The sequence below is a fragment of the Phaethon lepturus genome, unplaced genomic scaffold (genome assembly GCF_000687285.1).
Source record: "Phaethon lepturus isolate BGI_N335 unplaced genomic scaffold, ASM68728v1 scaffold57705, whole genome shotgun sequence".
Taxonomy (NCBI): domain Eukaryota; kingdom Metazoa; phylum Chordata; class Aves; order Phaethontiformes; family Phaethontidae; genus Phaethon; species Phaethon lepturus.
In genome coordinates this window covers 1-24,917 of record NW_010543882.1, presented here as the reverse complement: position 1 = coordinate 24,917, position 24,917 = coordinate 1, and the positions used below count along the sequence as shown (strand labels likewise).

The 24,917-nt window shown below is 42.8% G+C and overlaps 1 protein-coding gene across 1 annotated transcript; it reads left to right on the top strand.

Moving 5' to 3' along the window:
- Positions 1–712: 712 nt before the first annotated feature.
- HIVEP2 (human immunodeficiency virus type I enhancer binding protein 2) lies at positions 713–24,907 on the top strand. Its single transcript, XM_010288465.1, has 6 exons — positions 713–6,127; positions 6,875–7,029; positions 12,080–12,255; positions 14,859–14,960; positions 15,499–16,409; positions 23,129–24,907. Exons 1-6 carry the CDS (start codon positions 713–715, stop codon positions 23,945–23,947), a joined length of 7,578 nt encoding a protein of 2,525 aa, XP_010286767.1. The 3' UTR covers positions 23,948–24,907.
- Positions 24,908–24,917: the final 10 nt, after the last annotated feature.

Sequence of the window (24,917 nt, the reverse complement as noted above, 5' to 3'; positions counted from 1 at the left end):
GGAAAAATTTCTCCTCTGGAAGTACTGATCACCCTCCTCTGGCTTTAGAGGAAGGCCAGGTGACTAAAGTGCATGTCTGAACTGTAGGTGAGTAATACTGGAAAAAATAATTCCCACCCACGGTGTTACGACTCTATTTTCAGCAGTTGATTTGCTGAAAGAGCTTTGAAAGCAGGTGGTGGACTTTCTGAGAATTGAGCCTTTAAACTGTCCCCAGAAAGCCTTCCAAAGCTACTGTTTAAATTAGAAAGTGTAGATCACTATTTTCTATTCCTAGGGATTTTATTGAGTAGTTATTATGCTTGTGTGTGATCTCTGGAGCCAGTCTTTACTGTGTCTGCTCAAAAAAGGGAGTTCTGTGAAATGTAGTTACCTTTGCTTAAGTCCCTCAATACTTTTCATGTAAGGCTCAGTAAAGTGTAGCTGACTGCATCAATGTTATTCAGCATGCCTGTATTAATTGGTACGTGGGGTTTCTTTGTTTTTGATTTTTCCGTACAGATAGCTGTGTCACCATGGAAGAGATGAAGAGAACTTCGCTCTAGTAGATCACAAATATCTCTGGTTCATTCTGCATCTCAGTATTTAATAACAATGGAAAATGCCCAAATGCTATAACAAGTCCTTGCAAATGTATAATAAACTTTTTAGGAAAGTTCCTGCCATGAACAGAACTGTATAGTACTCAAATTAGTGTACAGACACAAATCTAATGCCTATAGACTACTGCGTGGAAAGTTCCAAAGAGAAAGAAAAGTCTGTGAACTTGCAAAATCCCTGGAAAAATGGGAGCAACAAAACTTTAAAAAGCACAGCTTTGGACACACTCCATGTGTCTGCACAGCTTTCAAGTGAACTAGCACTTAAGACCTTGTGTAACAAAATGGACTCTGGGGACACAGCTATAGGGCAAAAAGCTACCTCAAGGTCTGGAGAAACTGCTAAAGTACCAAGTAGATGGAGGCAAGAACATTCAGCTGTTATTAAGATGAGCACTTTTGGCAATCAAGAATTACAGAGGCAACCACAAATAGATCACGAGCAAATAGGAAACACAGCATCAGCACAACTTTTTAGTTCTGGGAAACTGGTATCATCGAATGAAGCTGCACAGCAAGTCACGGAGAAGCAATATCCACAGCATCGTCCAAGTCCTTACTCATGTCAACATTCACTTTCTTTCCCACAGCATTCATTGCCACAAGGCTTCTTGCACAACATAAAGCCACATCAGAGCTTGGAAGGCCCTCCGTGGCAGTTTCCTAGCCACTTGCAGTCAGTTGCCTCAGAGGACTTGTTTCCTTTTCATATGCATAGCCATAGCGGAGGTTTCTCCAGGAAGAAGATTTCAAGTTTGAACCCTGCATACAGCCAATATTCACAGAAATCTTTAGAACAATCAGAAGATGCTCACAAAAAGGAGCATAAACCCAAAAAGCCTGGCAAGTACATTTGTCCTTACTGTAATCGGGCTTGTGCCAAACCCAGTGTACTTAAAAAGCATATTAGGTCTCATACTGGGGAGCGACCATACCCTTGTGTTCCTTGTGGTTTCTCCTTCAAGACGAAGAGCAACCTTTACAAGCACAGGAAGTCACATGCCCATGCAATTAAAGCAGGATTGGTACCTTTCACAGAGTCAGCAGTTTCTAAATTGGACCTAGATGCCAGTTACATTGACGTGGAAGCTGAAATACATTCAGACGGTGAACAGAGCACGGACACTGATGAGGAGACCCCACTCCTAGTGGAAGGGTCTGACAAACTGAGCCCCGTCCCGCAGCTCCCCCTGGACATTGCTAGCAGGAGCAGTTTTCACTCCTCCATGGAAGAGTCCTTGGTGGGGCCAATGAAAGTGCCCATTTTGATTATCCCTAAAAGTGGAATTCAGTTACCCAGTGAGAGTTCACCATATATTGGCTCTGATATGTTGCAAAACCCATCCTTAAGTACCAAGTCTGATGACTCTCATACAGTTAAACAGCGACTTGCACTAAGACTGTCAGAGAAAAAAGGGCAAGATTCTGAGCAGTCGTTAAACCTCCTGAGCCCACACAGTAAAGGAAGCACTGACTCTGGTTATTTTTCCCGCTCAGAAAGTGCTGAGCAGCAAATTAGCCCACCAAATACTAATGCAAAGTCTTATGAAGAGATCATCTTTGGGAAGTTCTATAGGATTAATCAAAGGACAGCACTAACAGTAGCCACAACAAATCAGGAACACAGTTTAATGGGTAGAAAGGGCAAAGCAGAGCCATTACCTCTTTTAAATAACCGATTAGATATCAAGATGCTTGAGGAACATGTTTCTCAGCTGACTCCAAATAAAGAAGAGCTCATTGACTCCAGTAATTTGAGCACTATTAAATCTACACAAGTTTATCCAGGCAGCAATACAGAATCTAGACAATCGCAGACCACCACATCATCCATCAAAAGTGAATCCAACCTGTACCAAGTCAGTCAGCAGGGTGATGTGCCTGTCCTTCTAGAGCCCCCAGTAGATTCCTCTCCTCTTATTAGAAGTAACTCCATGCCAACCTCTTCTGCAAACAGCCTAAGTATTCCCCCATCTCTGAGAGGAAGCCATTCATTTGATGAGAAGATGACTGGCTCAGATGATGTATTTTACCCCGGGACAGTGGGAATATCCCACCAAAGGATGCTGAGAAGACAGGCAGCCTTTGAACTGCCCTCTGTGCAGGAGGGACACTCAGATTCAGACTATCATGGAAGACTAGGGAAAAACATCATTATTGCTTCCAGCAGACAGACAGCAGGTGACAAAGGACCATCCTTAAAAGAGAAGAAAGGAGACAAGACCTTTTATGACCATGATGCCAGCGGAAAGCACTACAGAAAGTGGGAAGAATTTGAAGCTCAGAAGCAGAACTACAGGGACTCACCATCCTTAGGTGGGATGAACAAGGGGGGAGAATACTTTGTTGATCCACTCGGACAATCTCAGGCAGTGCCATCCATGCTTGGAACAACTTTTGAAAACAGAAAGCGCAGGAAAGAGGAGAGTGTTGGAGATGAGGAGGACAGTCCCATGCTTTGCAGCAGTACGACTGGCACGACTGGGGGAATTCAGTCTTTGGACTTTGATCCCAAATCCCAAATTCAGGAAGTGCCAAGGAGTGGATTTGCCCTTCAAGGCCTGGACAATGCTGCCCATTGCCATGCGGAGCGTTTTGAAATCTGCAGACCTTACTTGCAGTCTGGAAGCCCAGCAGCTTCTCTGGAAGACTCATCATTAACTGCAGAGCAAGAAAAGTCCGCAGAATTGCTGGCTAGAAAGCTCCCTGGAAATGTCATCTCTGTCATTCAGCACACAAATTCATTGAGCAGGCCAAACTCATTTGAAAGGTCTGAATCTACAGAACATATTGCATGCCAGCAGGAAAAGATCTATTCACCACCTGAAACATGTGAGAGCGAGATTTGTGAGTCCCCAATGAGCCCAGACCGAGCTCCACAAATGGAAAATGCTGACACCAGTAAGCCATCCCCATCTCAGCAGCCTCAGCCATATCATATGCAGCCCAGGTTGGTTCGCCAGCACAACATACAGGTACCTGAAATTCGTGTCACGGAGGAGCCAGATAAGCCTGAGAAAGATAAAGAAGTGCAGAGCAAAGAGCAGGAGAGACCCACTGAAGAATTCCAGTGGCCCCAGAGAAGTGAAACCCTTTCTCAACTTCCAGCTGAAAAGCTACCACCCAAAAAGAAGCGTTTACGACTGGCTGACATGGAGCACTCCTCTGGAGAATCCAGCTTTGAGTCCACAGGTACAAGCCTCTCTCGCAGCCCTAGCCAAGAAAGTAATTTGTCCCACAGTTCAAGTTTTTCAATGTCCTTTGAAAGAGAAGAGAATGTGAAGTTCATCACACCTCCCAAACAAGATGAGTTTGGAAAACAGTCTGAGTTTTTAACAGTTCCAGCTGGTGCTTACTCACTTTCCGTCCCTGGGCATCACCATCAGAGGGAAATGAGACGCTGCTCATCTGAACAGATGCCCTGTCCTCATGCTGCTGAAATCCCAGATATCCGAAGTAAATCCTTTGATTATGGGAACCTGTCTCATGCCTCTTCAGCTGGGACATCTACTACGGCACTGTCTCCATCCCGAGAAAGGAAGAAATGCTTCTTGGTTCGCCAGGCTTCCTTCAGTGGTTTTCCAGAGATTTCACAGACTGATCAGAGCACAGAACAAAGTATAAAGCAGGAGCAGATGGAACATGCACAGGCTGGTCTTCGCTCCTCCCAGCTTGCTTGGCATCACTCACCTTCCTCTGTACTTCAGCCCATTCAGGTAGATGACTCTGGAAAACAGGCTATTGGCTCTTGTGCTCAGCTTAGTAATAGCTCATCCCACCTTGCCCAGCAACAGACTCTTCTTGCAGACAATGTGGAAATATTAAGGACTCCCTTGATCCAACAAGCACCTTATATTCCTAACAAACATCCATCAGAACAGCAGCAGCTATTTGCACATCAGGAAAAAGTCCTGTTTCCCCCTATTCATAGCACCTTGTTTCAATTCCCCTATCCAGCTGTCTGCATGGTTCACTTACCGCCATCTCAGCAGCCTGTCTTGTGGCAGTCATGCACAGAACCTCTACACTTCCAGCATCATTTTGTACAACAGCTGCAGAAATCTTATGTCAAACAGCCTTTCCAAACAGATGTTCCTCCAAGTTACCACCTGGAACATGCACCAGAGCTCATTGGAAAGAAACCAGCTGATTATGTGCACGCTAAAGAGCAAGCATACCAGCATTACTCAGGAACATCTGGGCAGTATTCAAAAAATACTCTGGCTAAGTACCAGTCAGACCATAGCATTAAACCAACAGATACCTCCTCTGAGCAGCATCTTCAGACAGATTTTGACTCCCCAAGTGACGTATCTGTACAGTCTTTGCCAGGAACAGTTGTTCCTGTCAGGATTCAAACCCATGTGCCATCTTACGGTAGTGTCATGTACACAAGTATTTCCCAGATCCTTGGACAGAGCAACAGTCCTGCAATTGTAATTTGTAAAGTTGATGAGACTGTTTCTCAAAGAACATTGGCAACTAATGCAACCATGCAAGGAATTGGATTTAACATAGCTCAGATGTTGGGTCAGCATGGAGGACTAGAAAAATATCCTTTGTGGAAAGTGCCGCAGACACTACCACTTGGACTGGAGCCACCGATTCCCTTGTGTTTGCCTTCCAGTTCTGACATGGCTTCTACCTTGGGAGGAAGCAAACGAATGCTTTCCCCTGCCAGCAGCTTGGAGCTCTTCATGGAGACCAAGCAGCAGAAACGAGTCAAAGAAGAAAAAATGTATGGGCAGATAGTTGAGGAGCTAAGTGCAGTTGAGTTAACAAACTCAGATATAAAGAAAGATTTTCCAAGAATGCAGAAGCCTCAACTAGTAAGGCAGAGCTGTGCTACCGAGCCAAAAGAAAGTCTGCCATCCATGTCATCCTCTTCACCACTGTCGTCCTCATCATCTCAAGATTTCCCACCTGTCAGTATGTCGACAGCTGATGCTTTCCCACTGAGCAGGGAGAAACTTTCCAGTTTTGATTCCACATCACCAGGGCAGAAGTCCAGTGGCCCTTCTGAAGGAAGAGACTCATCAGAAGAACTGGATGTAGATGAAACAGCCTCAGATATGAGCATGAGTCCACAGAGGTCTTCAATGCCCCTGGGAGAAATTCAGCCAGAAGACCAACTGAAACATCAAAAATTGCCTCTTGGGATGTTAGTCCAGATGTCATCCAATACCAGTGGGAAAGTCACAGGCTCAACCATTCTCCTGACAGACGTAGCAGATTTTCAGCAAATCCTTCAGTTCCCAAGTCTGCGCACTACTACTACTGTGAGCTGGTGTTTCTTAAACTATACGAAACCCAATTATATTCAGCAACCAACGCTCAAGTCTTCTGTTTATGCTTCATGGTGTATAAGTTCATGTAACCCAAACCCATCTGGGCTAAGTACAAAGACCACTTTAGCACTTTTAAGGTCCAAGCAAAAAACCACCACGGAAATCTATACTCTTGCTGCTATGCATAGACCTGGAGCTGGTAAACTGACATCATCAAGTGCATGGAAGCAGTTTGCTCAGGTAAATAAGAGGTTTTAATAAAATTAAATTCATATATCTTTGAGAAAATATTAATGATCTATGAGATGTAAGTTAATTATTTTAAAAACAAAAAGATTCCCCATTGGGAAATCAGACATTGACCTCTTCCCATGACAACTTTTGAGCCTCAATTTACCCTTCTGCAAGCTCTGCTACTTCTTCTGTCTCTGTCTCCATTTTCAAAATCAGATGTAAAAAGTAAGGCTTTTAAAGGCCTCCCTTCATGTGTGCCAGAGCCTGATACATTATTTCCTGTTATTTTGTCCTTTGTTTTTGGCATGTCCTGATTCAAACAGTATCAGGCACAAACATCCACGTGCGTTTGTAAGTAAAGATTAAGTTAAAATTGAGTAAGGATCTTCACATCCATTTAATGCCTTTTGCATACTGACTCTTCCCCATGGACTAAGCATGAGATAATGGTGCCGGGGAAAATTCTGTAATGGCAATAAATTACCTTCTAAAGGCTTTTCCATCTCTATTTTCCATGATTTTTTTTCTGAGGAAAGATATGGTCCTGTCTTTTCTTGTCGAGACTCTTGTAAAAATTTGTCCATGCTGCCCCCTCTCTTATTCTCCATCAAAATAAATGGGACAAATTCATCTTACAGAGTTGCACCAAAATGAGAGTTTGGCTTTGACCTGGAATGTTAAAAGTACTTGAAATGAAGTGTGTGTTTATTGTGTGCTCCAGCAGTAACACCCTTCCTTGACTTTGTTCTACAGATGAAACACGAGCCATTCTTCTCGTTTGGCAGCAAGCTTGAAAAGAAAGTAGTGGGGAATATTATAAAAGAAAGAGTAAAAGGAGACATTCATGGAGATAAAGACATTACATCCAAACAAACTGAGCCGATACGAATTAAAATCTTTGAAGGAGGGTAAGAAAATGCAACTGGAAATTTCAAGCTCAGCCTGTCATTTTAAAGAGATTTGAAAATGAATGTGAATGAATTAGGATCTGAACAGTCTCCTGTATTCCTGCCATGTCTTGTAGCTCCCCAGCCTCTTCTTTTTTGTGTATATATCGGTCTTAAAACAAACTAGGGTACCTGTATACTTACTCTTGGCTCTACTTTGCTATTAGGGCAGTTCTATTTTTTATCTGTGTGAGAGCACTCACTCAAAATTGTTACTTTCATTCCTTAGGTCATAAAGAAATGGATAAATGGTTAACACTTTGGTATTTTCTATGGCAGTTTTTTGTATTTAATGGCTTCCATGAGTCTATCTTTCCATTTTTAGACTCTGTGTACCTCCACTCACTTGAATGCATTGGCTAAATATGCTTACTCTTATTCTTGTAATTTTTATTATTTACTGAAACTGGATTTTGGAGATCAAATGTAAGATGACAATGAAATCTATGGTATCTAAGCCTAATCCATAGATCTGTCATGTATGATTGATAAAATAATGTTTCATTTTACCATGGCTGTCTATCACTCAAGTGATAACAGAAACAAATAACAAAGAGAGGGAAAAAGGAGAGCTGAAAGCCCACTAGCATTGTTTTGAGGCTTAGGAAGCTTGTTATAAAAAGCAAATGAAATGGACACTTTTTTGCCTGTCTGCAGTATACTCTAAAATGGAAGATATTGTTTAATTTCTTTTACAAAATTCTGTCATGATGCAATTAATTTGCCAGTTGTTAGTAGTAGATGGTCAGGTGGGCTGAACAAGATATGTTTTTCAGTCTTACCAAATTCAGATGGTCTCACAGCACTGTTTTATTGTGGTAACTAAATAGGTCAGGATGGTGATGTGAGAAATTTGTACATCCATTTTCTTCTCCTGTCAGTTTGTACCCTTTAAAGTCTCAGTTGCCCTTCATTAACATTATGTGTTTTGGCTCCGCTTGAATAGTCTCCATTAAATGAATATTGGCATTTCTTTGTAGTTTGCAACACTGAAGGAGTATAGCCTACACCTTGCCTGAAAGACTGAAAATGTTATTTTGGAGATTGTTATAGGTATGATGACCCAGACGCCCTGATCCTGGCTGTTCTCTGTAGTTGTACATTGTCCCAGTAGTCTGGCTACACAGGCGTGACTGAAGTGCAGGGATGAGCCTAAGTATACAAGAAATTTAGAGCTGTTGCTTCAACTCACACTCACTTTGAAGTATAAAATTTGCCTACTTCCCACTATATATCATTTCTGAATTTGGATCACCCAGCTGAAGATAGTCTGCACTGATGTAAGCTGCGTGATGAGAGGTCAGAAGAGTAAAAGTGTGTTAAGAAAAAGCAACTTAAAGGAGCATTCAGATCAGTGTGAGCTGCAACAGCTCACTCTATAAAATGCCCCTACCATCTTCTTTAAGAAACTTTGCATGTTACTTACACCATCTTAAGTTTCCCCGTACACCAATAAGGTCTATGAAACTATTTGTGTAAAGTCATGTAATTCACATGCCACCTAGAAATGTCTCTTAGTAATATGTGGCTATGTTTAGATATCCTTTGAGAAAAACATAAGAAACCTTGATGTACATATTAATTTCTGGAGTGGGAGGTACAAATAATCTGTGCAATAGACTGGGACTTCCTCAATAGGAGCATGTAACCTGCAAAGCTACAGTGTGTGAGATGATGCAGTGTTAATGAGTCCAGTCTTTCCATATAAATTACAATTTTATTGTACATTTTATAGGAATTATTTGTGGAAGGGTAGATTCATTCTTTTCATTAGTTTGGCTATTTTTTAAAGGAATCTAATATTCTTTAAATATTGTAACCACATCTTTCATTGTTTTCTGTCCTGACCATTGACTTTGTCCTCCCCTTTAGGTTTTTGTTTATGACTTCTGAAAGCTAGTTTTTAAGATGGGTGGGTTTCCATGCTTGCTTGCTCTTGGCTGTTCATAGAGCTGTTCTGTTCTTCTCTATTCTGCTCTACTCTCATCAAGCTCATCTCTGTATCATCTCAACATGTGCAAGTAGTACACTGAACTATGCAGCAAATGTCTGTCATCCTCGTTTCACGTTTTCGCCCCTGGACAGACAAGTGTGCATGGTGGTATCATGTTTCAGCAGGGTATTTACATTTTATTTTTTGTTTGTCTTGGGGAGTGGATTTGCTTAGGCTTCTTGATTGCTTTTGTTTTGCAAGAGCAAAGAAGGCAATTCAGAATCCATAGCTGAGAAGGATCTGCGGTTGTGAGTTTTTGGTTTGTGGGGAAGCCTGTCCACTAGGCAGGGAAGTGCAGTTGTGCAGATGCCTTGTGCCAGGGGGTTGGAGCCGCTCGTATGGCAGGTGGGCAAAAAGCAAATAGATGGGGCTGGGAGAACCTGAAGGAACAGAATGAACGGAGCTGAGGCGAAAAGTAGATGTCGCGGCACATCACCACCTCGCTGCACCAAAGCCCATCAAGAGCCATTTGTAAGCATCACAGCAGAGGGGTTTTGAAGGAAGAAGCTAACAACCATATTATTACCTCTGGCAGGTGGCTTGATTCAAATGCAATGATCTGAATCACAAAATCTGCTTTCCATCATCTGTGACTGGGATATGAAGCAGTGTTCCTCAAACAAAAGCAGCAATTTGACTTTCACTACTTGCTGCAGTACAGTTAGCTAGTTACTAATGGCATGAAGTGAAAAGAAAGGAGGGACAGGGCAAACATGCCCACTGATCTGATGTCGGGCTTAATGACATTATCAGTTGACAACAAGAGTTCACAGTTTGCCTATGATGTTTGCTCTTTTATATTTATCAGTAATGGACTCCAACTGAAAATCCCCAATAAAATAACATTTTGGATAGAAATTGCAGGAGTTTGAGGCTTGTTAATGCTTTTTAACTCTAGAGTCCCATTCAGATCAAGTACAGAGCAACAGTGACCATAGTCTTTATATAAAAGTTGTATAGTGGGAAAGAGGAAATTACTGAAAGCTTTGAGAGAGGCACGAGTTAATAGTAAGATCTAATATTACTGGGGTCTACAAAGATAATCCCCATAGACTCAGTCTTCTGGTGTTTCAGTTTTTGGACCAGGCCTTCTTTAAATGTCAAATTTGTGTATGTCATTTCTCTTGCAGTCTCTCATGGTGAAGCATACTTAGAGAGTCAAGGTCAGTTATGGCGAAGAACTATCCATATGAATGATGAAGAGACAGATCTTGTCTAATTGTCTTTGTGCCCAATGGGATCTGACAGAAGCTGGTGGAGTGAGGTCAGGCAGAGGAACAGCAGAGATGGAGCAACAGAAAAACACATGTTATAACACAGCGTTTATCTTAGCAGTACCAATCAGGGGTGATATGGTAGACTCCATCCCAGCAAAATCAGACTGTAAGGAGAGATAAAAAGAAGATAAAATGGCAGTCTTTCAGACAATAATGGACATTTTTTCTGTCTGTGGGAGAAAGCCTGGAGGTAGTTGATGAAGCAGTGGATAGAGGGATGACTAGGAGTCGTTGGCATGTGTGTATGAAGGAGAACCTGGGAAATGGGGCAGACAGAAAAGTGTAATCCCAGAAATGTTATACAAAAAAACTTGCTAGAGAGATGGCTAAATATTAAATTACATTAGACTATGCCAGTTTTGCCCATGGTGCCAGGGACAATGAAAGAAAATGGAGAGGGCCAACTTTATTGGAAAGGAGATGAAAAAAAATGAATTTAGGCATGCATGTTTGAAAGAGGAGCTGATGTGTTTAATAGATAACAAGATAGACATGAGAACAGGACAGTGTTTTACATATTTCTAAGATATTAGCTTCAGTAATTATATTGCCAGTGATATAGCTGAACATATGGAAGAAGTGTTCATCTAAGAAAAGCACACTTGAAAAGTGTTTCAGCTCTGTAACCCCAAAATTGCCACTTGTTTCTTGTAGAGTTATCATCACATTAACAGAGTCTTTCAGTTCCTTATTTATTTAAAGCAGTGGTTGTCAGTACCAATGATGTTTTGTGGGCTGTGCATCCACAGGGTGACTGAAAGTACTTTGTGCTGCTTAGGGAGAGGGCAATGGAAGAGAGAGGGAAGAAAAAATATTATTTCTCATTTCTTGCATTTTCTGGATTTTACTTTGGGTGAATGAGGATGAAATTCTGCCTCTGGGGAACGCCCAGCACTCTTCAAACCTCAGAACAGCCTGAGCAGATCCCCTGGGCCCTTTTAGATTTCAGTATTAACAATTTATGATGATAGTAAAGGCAATATTTTGGCCGCTTTACATAGATTTGCATATCTTATTTAGTATCTAACTACACACTACATAATCAGCAAAAGTAGCATGGAATGCTTACGCCTGTGCTAAGAAAAATCCCTCTAACAGCTTTCTGCTAAGTATGCAGGTTGGAAGTTTCCCATTTTATTTCTAAAGCTGCACATACCTGAGTGAACTCAACTTGGTGTTGCTTAGGAAGGGATCCATCTTCAGGAACTTCAGGCATCTGTAGTATAAATGTGTACATCCTTGCTAGTCATCTGCATTCCCTTTATGCTTAATGGGGAGAAATGGGCATTTCCAGGATGTGATTATCTGATCCCAAGGGATAAATACACTAAAATAGTTAAATGAACCCTGCCACAAAACAATGCTGTTTTCAGTGGGGGTAGAAGCCTGTGTTGTAGAAGACTACAGTTATCTGAAATAAATCCAACCTGCAGACTTGTATTTGGAGTTGTGCTGTGTCTGTAGGAATGGTAGCTAATCTGTTTCCTGAAAAGGTGTTTATACTGTTCTCATACTGCAACCCTTTGGTCTCATATTGTTAAAACACATTGGGACCAGAGCATTTCCTGAAAGGCAAATACTTTGTGAGTTCCAACCTGAAAATACAGCAGTTCCTATGAGCTTCTGTGGATTTGTTGTGATGAGATATATACAGGATCAGTATCAGGTGCATAGAGGCAATGTTTGTGCGTGTACGTGACCTGGAGTCTGTATGATTTAAATGCTTGCTCTCTTCCAACAGGTATAAATCAAATGAGGATTATGTCTATGTCAGAGGTCGTGGCCGAGGAAAGTACATTTGTGAAGAATGTGGAATTCGCTGCAAAAAGCCAAGCATGCTGAAAAAACATATCCGCACTCATACTGATGTCCGGCCTTATGTATGCAAGTTGTGCAATTTTGCCTTCAAAACTAAAGGTACTTGACCCTTTTTGCTGAACACTTGCCACTTCCCAAACAAATCTTGAGTTATTTTGCCCTCTGATATCTGAGGACCCTTTGCAATCAAGGAGAGAATTTTCTCCAGAATAAAATTGTTGTGTTTATGTATAGGGGACTTCATGAGGGAGGTTTTTCTCTTCTGTTTAATTGATCCAGGGATTCTGTGAGACTCCGAGACTCCTTGGGTAGCTTCATTAAGAGCTATAGGCTCTTGGCTGGTCCATCTGTCTGCAGCGAAAATGTAGTAGCATAAGAACCGCCCTTACAAATAATACTTTCTGCCAAAATTGTTACATGGTGCAAATTTTAATTGCAGCAACACTTAAATGCTACCAGGAGAGTACACTTGTTATGACATAATGTAGAAGCAGAGCATCAGCTGCTGAGGAAAACATGCCTTCACGGGCTTTACAGTGGGTCAGTTGCAAGTTCATAAATAATGTATGTCTCCCAGATGAGCCACTCCATCCACTGTGGCATTAATTATGGATAAAGATCTGATAGCTTGTGTTCACATGTATTTATCAGCACAGAAAAAAGCTTCCATTTGTCACCCTGAGGCCACAGATAATGTTATTCTTTGGAATTCAGATTTGCCTTGCAACTATCTCCTTAAAAGAAAAAAATCCTTTTCTTTGGTAGCATTTCTTTGTAGCACAGCCCAAATGAGCCTTACATTCTGTTTCTTAGCTTCCCTTTGGCAGACAAGGGAAATAGATTCTGGTCCCAGTGTGGTGAACTTACTTGAAGGAGGCAAGAGGAAGCTGAAGGAAATTTCTCCCAAGATCCCAGTGCAGTTTCATGGCTGCTCTGAGGATTGAGAATTGTAATAGTTTCCATGACTCCAGCACTTCTTCCTCTGCCAAAGACAGGAATAGCTGATGGATGGTAGTAGACCCATCACCCTAATTTAAGATGAGAACTTTCACGGGGGTGTAGAGACAAAGACAAGGAGCTGCTCATTTGTAGTCCCAGTAGACCATCTGGTGAGCTGTTCTTGGATCCTTGTTTACATTTGACATTGCTGGAGGAATGCATCTTGAGGAGGGACTTGAAGGAGGATTGTGGTTTTGCAGCTGTGTTGAGAGAGGACATTCCAGGCAGAAGAGATGGCATGGAAAGAAAAATGTGAGATTGCTTACTGAGGCTGGCATTTCTGGCAGAGAAGAAGAAACGGGCAGGAGGCGGTATGCTATTGCACAAGAAGGGCATGAGTAGGAAGAGACTAAGTTTGCCTTTGAAGTACAAGAAGTGTTTGGTGTATTACTGCTTCTGAGCAGCTGTCAGTCTCATACCTATTGTTGCTGTTTTGCTGAGAACAGTAGGGGAAGGACCTTTAGAGGTACTTAGGTTTTCTGTGTATGCCCTGAGTGTTTAGCCATCCAGAGGCATCAGTGGCCAAGTTAGACTTTTCATGCAGTGCACAGGCACAATTAAGAAACTCTTACTGAGAAGGGAATTATTTGAACTAGCTGGAACTGAAAGTCAGAGAGGAGCCTGGCTTGTGAGCTTCTAAGCACACCTCCACTATCCAATAGAGTAGTGCAGTGTTCCTGCCCCCAGGTTGCATGTGCCACGTGCTCCATCTGGAGATGCTGGTTGGGGTCCCAAAAGCAGCATAGGTACATTCACAGAGTGCTTTCCTCAAGCTAAGAAGCACTGTGCCCTGGTAGTGGGTTGGGTTTGCTTGTGCCATGCTTTCCCCGTTGGGTGTTGCAAATGTGACTGAAGTGGCTAATGGATTAGGGCAATATTCTTGTTTCTCCAGCTTGTGCTTTGTGCTCAAGATTCTTTGCCTTGAAATGTCTCTTGGGGCCAGTCTCAACCCAGTTTTCTTATCTGTGAAAAAACAGACCAAGACAAGCACTCCAGAAAGTCAATAGTCTAGTATTAGATTGCCCCCTCAGGGGAATGGGAGATCTGATTTCAAATCCCTGCTGTGTCTGGTTCAGATCCGAACTCCAAAGCAGGGAGCTGAATCTGGATTTCCCACATCCCAGATAAATGCTCTAAGTACAGCTCCTCTCAGTTCAGCGATTGCAGCTAGATGGTAAACTTGCATAGAGAAGTCTCCCATAAATGTCTTTTTTTGAGGTACTTTTGCTTCGAACACACTGAACATTTGGACCCTACATGTGAAGTAAATGGGAGAGCCCTTAGTTTGAAAGTACCACTGTGAAATGTGGAGTGTGACCCTGAATGGCTGTTGTGCATTGGACTTACTTCGATGTCCAGGCAGTCTGTACATCTCACAAACACTGAGCCCAGGAATAGGTAGCATCCAAAAGCAAGTTTTTTAGCTTCTGGGATGCCTAAATGTCATGCGGAAAAATGGAGAGATGCCTATACACCTCTCAGGCCCCAAGTTTAAGTTTATTTGAAATATTTTTTTTTTAAGATATAAAATCCCACTCTTATTAAAATAGGCTCTGAGGGTGGGTGGGTCATCCCTGTCTGTTGTGGGTTTTTTAAAGCTAAAAACTCCCATCTGCAGGATAACGGAGCTAAGATACACCAAAATGTGACTTGGAGAGTGATCTTTGCTGTTGTCCATTAATTAGATTAATCTCTGATCATAGGAAATCTGACAAAACATATGAAGTCTAAAGCACACATGAAAAAATGCTTGGAGCTTGGAGTATCAATGACATCCGTAGATGATGCTGAAACTGAAGAAGCAGGTATGTCAGAGTGATTTAATTTATTTGGAAGTAATGTAAATGACTGGAGTATGTAAATGACTCATTGCACTTTAGCACAGTGGCTGGCATGGGAATATATATTAAGGGCATTTTTTAATTAAAAGGCATCTTTTTAACAAGCAGGAAGTATAACAAATAAATCCGATCCCTTTGTCTGAGTTACGTTTTTTTATTAAGATACATAAGGAGGAGCTAGAAATAAAAGTATGACCTGTTGCTATCATCTGTCTCATACAAAGTTCCCAATCTTTTCAATTTAGGTGTGAGAGATGGCAACATTTAGCAAAGTTGCAAGGTAGGGTAGGGTGAATTTGCTTTTTATACTTCAAGTATAGAGTTTTAAGGTATTACTACGAAAAATTACGGTTTGAGACTATGAAGAATGGCTTTATGCAGCCATCCCAGATGAAGAGCATCCAGCAATGGCAATAGGTGTGCTGAGTGGGGAGTGAATGTGGCAGAAGGAGTAAGAACTGGGGTGTGTGCTCACCATTTTGACTTGTCATGGCTGTTTCAGAAAACATGGAAGACATGCAGCAGGAAGCAGAGAAGAGTAGCAACCTGGCAGGCCTGTCAGCAGAGCACCAGTTTTCTGATGCGGAGGAGTCAGATGGCGAGGATGGTGATGACAATGACGATGATGATGAAGATGAGGATGATTTTGATGATACTCAGGGAGACTCGACACCAAAAACCAGATCAAGAAGCACCAGCCCGCAGCCCCCTCGGTTCTCCTCCCTGTCGGTGAACTCAGCTGGGCCGTCGCAGGGGGCTTCCCCTGAGGGCTCCCTTTCCGTGGGACACTCCTCCCTCATCAGTTACTTGGTCACCTTACCTAGCATTCAGGTCACTCAGCTTATAACACCAAGCGACTCCTGTGAAGACTCACAGATGACAGAATATCAGAGGTTTTTCCAGAGCAAGAGTACTGATTCAGAGCCCGATAAAGACAGGTTAGACATACCTAGCTGCATGGATGAGGATTACGTGCTTTCATTAGACCCCAGTTCATCTCCAAGGGACCTCTCACCTTCCAGTCGACAGTCGTCACCCGGCTACGATTCTTCACCCTATAGAGATAACTCACCAAAGAGGTATTTAACGCCAAAAGGGGATTTGTCACCCAGAAGGCATCTGTCACCCCGAAGAGATATTTCACCCATGAGGCACCTTTCACCACGGAAGGAGGTTGTGCTGAGGAGAGAGTTATCGCCAAGACGGGACGTGTCACCAAGACGTCACCTATCGCCAAGGAGACCGATGTCACCAGGAAAAGATGTGTCTGTTCGAAGAGATTTGTCTCCTAGGCGAGAGAGGAGATATATGGCTTCTGTTAGAGCGACGTCTCCCCGGAGGGGCTTATACCATAATCCAGCATTGTCCATAGGTCAATATTTACAGTCTGAATCTATGCCAGTGGGACATTCAGTAAGTATGAAAGAATATTTTCACTCTTGTTGTCAAAACCAGTGCTCTTACATGATCTGTGCGTAGTATTTTAAAAAACTTTGCAGCTTTGTAGAAGAAGGTGGCATAAGCTTTGAGCCTCATCAGGAAGTCCTGGAACAAATGCAAGAAATTTATAATAGATGTTGATTCAGTTAAATGCCATAGAGTCAGCCTAAGGGTCAAATCTTCACTTGGTACAAGCCTGAGTAGCTCCATTAACTTCAATAAAATTAGGCTGGCTTACATTAACTGCCCCCGTCTTTGTTTTAAAATGGCCCAGGAAGCTTACATGGCGTGTGGGGCTTGTTACAGCACTACAAAACCTTTTACCTCCCAGACTGTCAGATGGGATCGAGCCCAGATCAGGGCTTAAGGCCCTGATACCGCAGTACAGTGCCCATCACCGATGTGTTGTTTAATGCAATAAAGCCACTAAAATAAATGGAACCTCTCGGAAAAGCAGGGTGCCCGTTGAAATCAGGATCTATGACTGGACTTTAAAGGATATTATCGTGTGACAGGAGCAGGCAGCTGTCTGCCCTGCAGAAAGCGCCATCACGACTGGCTGTTTCGACAGGGACACAACCGTCTGGGTGGAAATGGAAATATGCAAAACTTGCACAGCTGCTGTCTGTGCTGTTCCCTTTTGGTAAATCAACTCTCAGAAACTGCCAACTTAGCACTTTTGACAGGCCCTAACATTCACAAAGCACTCTCTCCACAAATAAATTTGGTCTTTAGAGTTAAGGAACGGCTTCACTATGTATGCATTTATTTATTTAGCACGTTTCCCTTGCCGCGTTTGATGCTGCTGCTGCCCCCCTTTCACTGCCTGCCTCGTCAGCCCATGTGTGTGGGTTCAACCCAGGCAAGCCGTGACAGGCTCCTGCTGCCTCAGGGCTCCTGGCTCCCTGCCCTCTTTCCGTCCGGGCTCTCCTCCCCGCTTCCCCTCTTCTCGGCTTTTTGTGTAATCTGTGTGGTTCTTCTCTGTGGAGGAGAAGAATTGAACCCTGAGCTCATGAAATCAGCATTTCCAGAGATCTGGAGTGTATTTCTCTGTGGAGCCAGGTTGATGTATTACCTGCACCTGGTAACGGAGTGAGGGATGCAGCTGTGCAAAGGTGGCTGGAGCAAGGATGGACTAGACAGAGCCAAGATGCCACCAGCCTGGAAGATCCAAAAGTGGCTTCCCAGCTTTTCAGGGGGATAAGGGAAAGCTGCAATGTGAGTGGCCATGTGTGTAGGAGAGTGCAACACGGGAACTTCAATCCTAGATATGGCCCCGTGGGCTGGTAAGTTGCTGGGGAGAGCAGCAGCGTGGGGTGGCCGACTAAGCGGTCCTTGAGGAAGGGCATGTTGAAACCCTGCTGCGTTCTCGTAGGGGTGATACTGTGTGGCTGAGAGAGGATACAAATCCAGCCAGCGGTCCTGTGGACAAAGTAAGGAAGCACAAAAAGAGGATAAAGAGTGACCGGTTTAACAGTCACGATGTCTCAGTATCAAGTGGAAGGGATTATATGAGATGCTACAGCTGAAATTGTGCAGGGAGCCCCAGTCCCTGTGAGACACTTCCACTGGCATCCTGTAGTAGAGATTCTGGATGTGTGATGATGCTGGCAAAAGGGTATGTAACAGTCACCCTTGGCCATCTGACAGTTCTTGCTGTAATGTTTGCCTTGTGTGTTATGCACACCTTCCAGCAAGGCGTTTAGCACACTGTAAGAACTCTTTTAGCACCCTTACCTCCTTCTTTTGGAAAGTCCACCATGCCAGATGGGCTTTTAACACTTACCTTATTTTTGAGGTAGAATCAGGCATGTGGTAGTGAAAAACCCAATGTAAAAGATCATGTGCCCTACAGAAAGCATTGGTAACTCAGTGGCATGTTGAGTGTTTCAAGAGAGAAGCCTAGACCTCTCTACAATCACTGGAACCTGAATACAGGCATCACTGGAAGCAGAGCGCAGGCAAATTTAAATGAGAAAATGACAACTGAGGATGATTGCCCATCTTAACAAAAGACTGCAAGGAAGGAAGGATGGATTCCTCACCTCTTGATGCCTTTCTGGAAGACATACTTTAGCCAAACAGTAGTTGAGTTTAGGTGAAACACAGGTTATTATACTCTGTGTGGGGGAAGACAAGTAACACCTGAGCGTGCTATAAATGAAAGCTGTCAGAGAAGAAAAAGGAATAAAGGCTGGTTTTCACTTTCAGAGAACATGACTAGCAACTGCATCAGTGATGCAGATGCCAGTTTACAATCCTGCTTCCTCTTTCAGAGCTGCATTGGGTTCACAGTCCTTGCAGGAATAAGAGTGGTTTTGTGGTTCTGGTGCCTGCAGTTCCCAGAAGAGGCCAGTTTTCTTCTCCACTGAAACTTATGTAATTGGTGTAGTCTCTTTCGCCAGTGCTAGTCTAGTTCCCCTTCATGTTGCTTCCCCTTGAATGTTCATGCACTTTGGTGGTCTTGTGCAAAGAGCTTGTAAAGTGCTCTGGCATTCAAAGCATCACATAGGAAGCAATTGAAATTATTTCTTTAGGAAGTGGAAAAGAGCATGGGGAAAGTAACTATTTTTGTAGATTGTACAAAAATACAAAAAAATATACTTTTTTTTCTTTGGCAGTTAATAACAGGATACACTCTTGCAACAGGATATTCCCCCCAAAGTAGCCTAAGGCTCTGGTTGATGCTGCTGGACATCTGGCTTTGTCAAGTTAAATGTCTGTCTGTAAATTTAAATGCAGATCCCCATTGCTCTCTAAACACATTTGGGATCTTCTCTTCTGTCAGTGCCAGAGGTTTCTTTCCTTTCTGAGGAGGCTGGTGCCATTTTCGAAGGGCTCTGATTCTTCTCCCCAGTCATTTTATGCCAATCCTGCGAGAAAGAGGAGAGATGGGAAGGCTGCTTTTGTTCACCCTGAGTGCATCTCCACTAGCATTTTAGTTTGGATCAGTCATATGTCTCTGTTGTCACATTTATTGTGCTTTGACTCATACTGCAGAGGAGTCTTGGAGTAAGTGACCTGGATTGTTTTCAGATGAAATTGAACTGAAAAAAGTGCTCCAGGAGTAAAACAGGTGCACTTAAACTGTGAGTGAGCATTCAAGTGAGCGAGAAGAGACCACATAGGCTTAGTCCAAAGCAACCTTCCCCTCCAACCCCACAACACCTATATTGTGAACATGGGATCCAGCACCAACAGTTTCACTCTGTTCCTGCTTGTCCTCACTCCTACTGCACCCCGCTACTTCCTAGTGTAGACCAGAGCTTTTGCCTCTTCTTCCAGTCCCAGGGCTAGACACAATGAGACAGTGGATGTATCTTGCAGTGAGTGGTACAGACTTGTCCCTAGCAACTGTACTAGCTTCTAGGAGGTATTGAATTGTGTTCGTGTTGCTGTTTTGTTGCGCCTCTCATTCATTTTGAAGTCTGAAGCCTGTCTTGATATATTCAGAAGGGCTGAAGGGAGTTAGGCACCTCTATATCCACTTAAAATTCAACAGGACTTAAGGTCCTTTGATCATCCCAGACATATAGATATTAAATCGCTTCCCAAGCACTCAGTAGTTTATCATCTTGAGTGAAATGCATTCCTGTACGGACAGACAGCTTAAAACTTCTGAAGTCCAGGTGAACTGTAAACCGGTCCAGTGGTGTATGTGGGCTGCTATGGTACATTCTCAGTAGGACTGCAAATTGAGCTGATTCTGAAACTGAAGTCTACACAGATTTATAGTCACTTTATTAAGCATCATGTCTTTCAGAAAGCACATCAGTAATATGCTCTGTTATTGAATTTCACAACAGAGTTTAATTCTCGTTTTTAACTTTAAAAAGCCTCAAGTACACTATGATATGGTAATGACCTGCCATCTTTTTGCAGGCTGTGGTCTGAGGCTGCCTGGAGGATGTCTGTGGAGCATCCTTGGCTTTGAAATGCAAACTTCCTCTTAATCCCCTATAGCCTGTTTTGAGTGATGTACCAGATACAGGGTAAACCCTATCTTATCCTTGCAGCATTCTGGGGGACCTGTGAAGCTGGATATGGCTTTGCGCAGCGCTGTGGTGTGGCAGTCTAGCTTTATGACCAGGTCAGAGAGTTTAGTGAAAAGCTCCTACAGAGTATTGTTGCTTGGGTAATTATGTATAGACACCTGGAATTGGAAGTAAGTATGCTAAACTGCAACAAATGAGAATTAATAGGAAACGAACTGGATTCCCATCACCTGACAAAGAGAGGAGCTCATCTCACTGCACTGGTAGCAACCCATTCTGACTGCACAGCAAAAAGATACCGTGACTTTCTGCACTGTGCTCAGTGATGGGATCTAATACTCACCCTGTCAACAGAATAAAGTCTTTGGATTTTCAGGATGATTGTTAAAAGAAGACAGCTCCTTTAATATTCAGCCTTTTCTTCATGAATATGCATATGTACGTCTGCTTGTAGGTATGGAAATGCTAGATATTGGTAAAGGAAATAAAAACAGGGTAAGAGGCATGAACCGTTATTAATGCCTGTAACCATTTATGTTGGCCATTTCCAAACTTACCTGCCAGAGCTAGAGAAAGATAATCCAACAAGTGCTCAGCCAGGCTTGGAAAGCACCCAGTCAACATGCACACGCTGTCACTGTCTATGTAAAAATTATGCATATGAGACATGTATTGGATGATACTGCTGATCTTGAAGCATGTAGCAGTTTTTATCATATTAGCCACTTCTATCCGACAAGGATGGACTGTCGCTCTGTTGCCTTTTGAAAGTGTGACAGGGTACAGCGTGAAGCCAGTGTCTTTCTCAGTTAGAGATCTGCGTGTGACTAGGTTTGTTCTTCAGTGAGTTTTACCCCTTGTTTTGGTTGCTTTTGCTCTATTTCCCTTAGCCCAAGTTCACATCAGATGCAATTGTGATAAATGCCATGGCTTAGGAAACAGCCAAGAGGACAGTATGACTGAGAAACAGGTTGACAGACCAAAGATGGAAAAAAAGGGGGCAAGCAGCTCTGCAGAGGTGAGGTTAGTGATAGGAAGGACTGACAGGGAAGGTGAACTATATCTTGTGGCTTGGCAACTGCAGTTTATTCTGTAAATTTTTTCCCATTCAGCAGTAGAATGTGCTGTCGCTGTGCTTTCTTATGACAGTTTCTCTTTTATAAGACTAAAGTGTCTCACTTTCTGAATAGGAAAATTCCCAACATAGATTAGTCTCTGAATAATAACGTCTCTTAAGTTCAAGTCTGATGATTATGGGTCACCCTTCCTGTCTCGACGTTGATTTATATCGAACAGGACAAAGCATCTGAGCACAGTGAGATTGAGCCCCTAGGTAGTACAGAAACTGAATCTTTAATTGCCCCCTAAACCAGTTTCCCGGGGTGGGATCAAGAGGTTGCTTAATGCCTTGAGAGCTAGGATTTCCCAGCAGTGAAGTGCTGCCACTTTAATGCATTGGCATTTAGCAGCGCAGTCCTCGGGCTGCCACACCAAGACTGTGGTAGCCTTACAGCTCGGGGGCAATTGATAGGTGTTTGGTCAATTTGCAGAGCAGAGATGAGCATTTGCGCTCGTTTAATTTCCTGTGGGAGTCCCCGAGAGTTGTGTGGCCAAATCCCACACACAATTATGAAAATGTCATCCTGCACTTTTGTCTTCGTTATTCCTCTGGTCAGCAATAAATGATATTTAATCATCAGAAGGAAAACAAATTTTAAAAGTTAAGAATGAAAAAAAGAGAAACCCCAAAGCCCAGGGCATATTTAATACTGAGTGGAGATGGAGCTATTCATTCTTCCAAGGCAGGAACTAATGGGAAGGCACTGAAAATGTCAATATTGCGAGATTGGTTTTTATTAGCCATTACAAAATCCCTCATTCTTCTCAATCCCATTATGAGTGGGTGAGTCTCCCTGCCACAGAATCATCACTTTCACTCACAGCTAATGCCTGTGCTTTTGTCATTATTTATTGTTTACACTACAGATAAGCCAGAATGGTGCTCCATTGTCTTAGTGACTATAAAATTTTGGGTCTTCATTGCACAGAGGCACTTGAACTTCCATGGAAATACCCTTCCCCTTTCATCAAGGATTGGGTAAAGCTCACGGTGGGGGTTAGGAGAAGCAAGTGCCTTCTCTGGGGCTTCAGTGCAGGATCTTTCAGCAGGCAGAAAATAAGTCCATGCAGTCACGTTTTTCCCATACTGCCAAGCGGTGGTGGCGAGCAGGGAGCATTCGGATGTGTATTTCTCTGCAGCAAAGTCTCGATACCCAGTGCAGGCTGCCAATACCAGCACAGTTTGCCAAAAGAGAGGGTAAGATGGATCTCCTGGCCAAATTTCTCCTGGGGAATGAAACTCTATCTACCCCAAATTCTCTCTGCAGTTTCAGTTGAATATAATACTTTTCACTTCCTGACCTAAATCGCTGCATTGTGTTGCTGAACACTCTTAACTAGCTGCTGCCTTTCACCTCAGAGGCATGAGCCCTGTAGGGCTGAGCTAAGCAAAACCTCCGATGTTGTTTGGATAAGCAATTAGTGGAGTTTTCCAAATGCTTTGGGATCCATTTGGATGAAAGGTGCTGTGTGAATGGGAGGTGGTGTTAGACAGGAAAGCAGATAGGTGGTTTGGCAGCCGGACAAGAATTTTGGTAGTAGCAACGCTGACATTTCTTTTGGTTTTTTTGGTTACAGAGAAGGGGGTTGTCTCAGGGGCCTTACTTCAACATGTACGGAGAAAAAGGAGGTATGGAGCACTGCAGGTCTAGCCCGTTCCCCGAAGGTCCGAGCGACTACGTCTTCAGTCATCTTCCACTACACTCCCAGCAACAGATCCGAGCACCCATCCCCATGATGCCTATTGGGGGTATCCAGATGGTCCATTCAGTACCGGTGGCCCTTTCAGGTTTACATCCTCCGTCCACTCTGGCCCTGCAGAGGGAGAGCTCTGAGGAGAAGCAAAGAGGAACTGCGGAAATCCTTACAAAAGAGTCGTATATTATTTCTAAGCACCACGAGAAACGTACCTCCCCGCACAGCTTGCACCCCGCCGTTCCCTCCAGCGCGCCCTCCTCTCCGTTGCTGTTGCTGACGCAGAGCACATCAGAGGACAGTGTCGTAGCTACTGAGGGGGAGCAGGAGGAGAACATACAGACTTGTACAAAAGCCATAGCCTCTCTGCGAATCGCCACAGAAGAAGCCGTTCTGCACGGGGCGGAGCAGCTGCAGAGGCCTTCTGAGCCTCACCAGAAACCCTTAGAAAGTGCACATTTTAGCATTAAACACTTTAGTGGATCTGAGCCAGGCCAGACCTGTGCCTCAGCCACCCATCCTGACTTGCACGGTGGTGAACAGGACAGTTTTGGTACATCACAGACTGCGTTAGCCCATCCCACCTTTTACAGCAAGAGCTTTGTGGACGTCCGGCAGTTGGGCTTTCCCAGCAGGAGCGACCCCCCATCAAGCACACAGGAAAGAAAAGATCCGTCATCTGAGAAGAGCAAGCCACATTGATCTGAGATGCATGGAGACTTTCACCCATAATTTACCCCCCCTTTTTTTTTCTAGAGATAGAAGAAGTATTCAACTTCACAGCATGCCTGTTCTAAGTTACAGTAGTTTGCTATTATATATACTTTTGTTATATCAAAAGAATTAGATAAAATAACAAGTCATCATGAGCCTGACCAAAACTAGATTTTAAATTCTTACTGGGTCTGGTACTTTTAAATTGTACAGATGTTTGTGCCTTTTCTTTACTTTGCTTATATTCTTATAAGCATTTTTTTAGCAGTAATTTGTACATATTTTAGAATTTGTGTATCTGCTTTGTAATAAATGTAATTTCTTTCCTTTTTTGGACACTTGGATCTAAATGATGTAAAGCAAAACAGCATCAATATATGTGAGGTTGCACTAAAACATATTTTTATATGATTAAAACTGAACAGCTTTTATGTACAGCTCTGATTCTGTAATACTAATATTTATTTACTTTGTTTCATAAATTGTAAATTTTTTTCTTAATGTTGTGGATTGCTTTTCTATGTGAAGCATGGGATTTACTGTTGCGTAATTAGAACAAATTGTATATTGTAAAACAAGATATTTAAACTAGAGTATCTTATCTTATTCTGCACTTATGCATTAGTTAAAAAAAAAAGATAAAGGATGTATCAGTCAGTTCTTAACTCTTGTAATTTTTTTTTGTCTCTTGTTTGCCGGATTGACTATAACTTAAGTGCTGATTGTGATTTTAAACTGATAGTACCGTAAAGCATTAAAGTAAAACAATGTGCTATTGTGAGTTTTTTCAAAGCTTTATAAAACAGTTATAAATATATTAAAAGTATTTGGTCTTATGTGAACATGTTGATCTATATACTCCTTTAAAGAGCTGTGGGAAAACATTCCACCCCATGTACACCCATGCAAGTGCGTCACTGGTGCCGTCTGTGTAGCTCACCGGGGCAGGCGAGGTGTG

Excerpts from the sequence above, each read along its gene's own strand:
- HIVEP2 (XM_010288465.1), top strand. The coding sequence starts at position 713 with ATGCCTATAGACTACTGCGTGGAAAGTTCCAAAGAGAAAGAAAAGTCT. Across the intron at positions 14,961-15,498 it reads TGCTGAAACTGAAGAAGCAG|AAAACATGGAAGACATGCAG; the intron begins GTATGTCAGAGT and ends TGGCTGTTTCAG. Across the intron at positions 16,410-23,128 it reads CTATGCCAGTGGGACATTCA|AGAAGGGGGTTGTCTCAGGG; the intron begins GTAAGTATGAAA and ends TTTTGGTTACAG.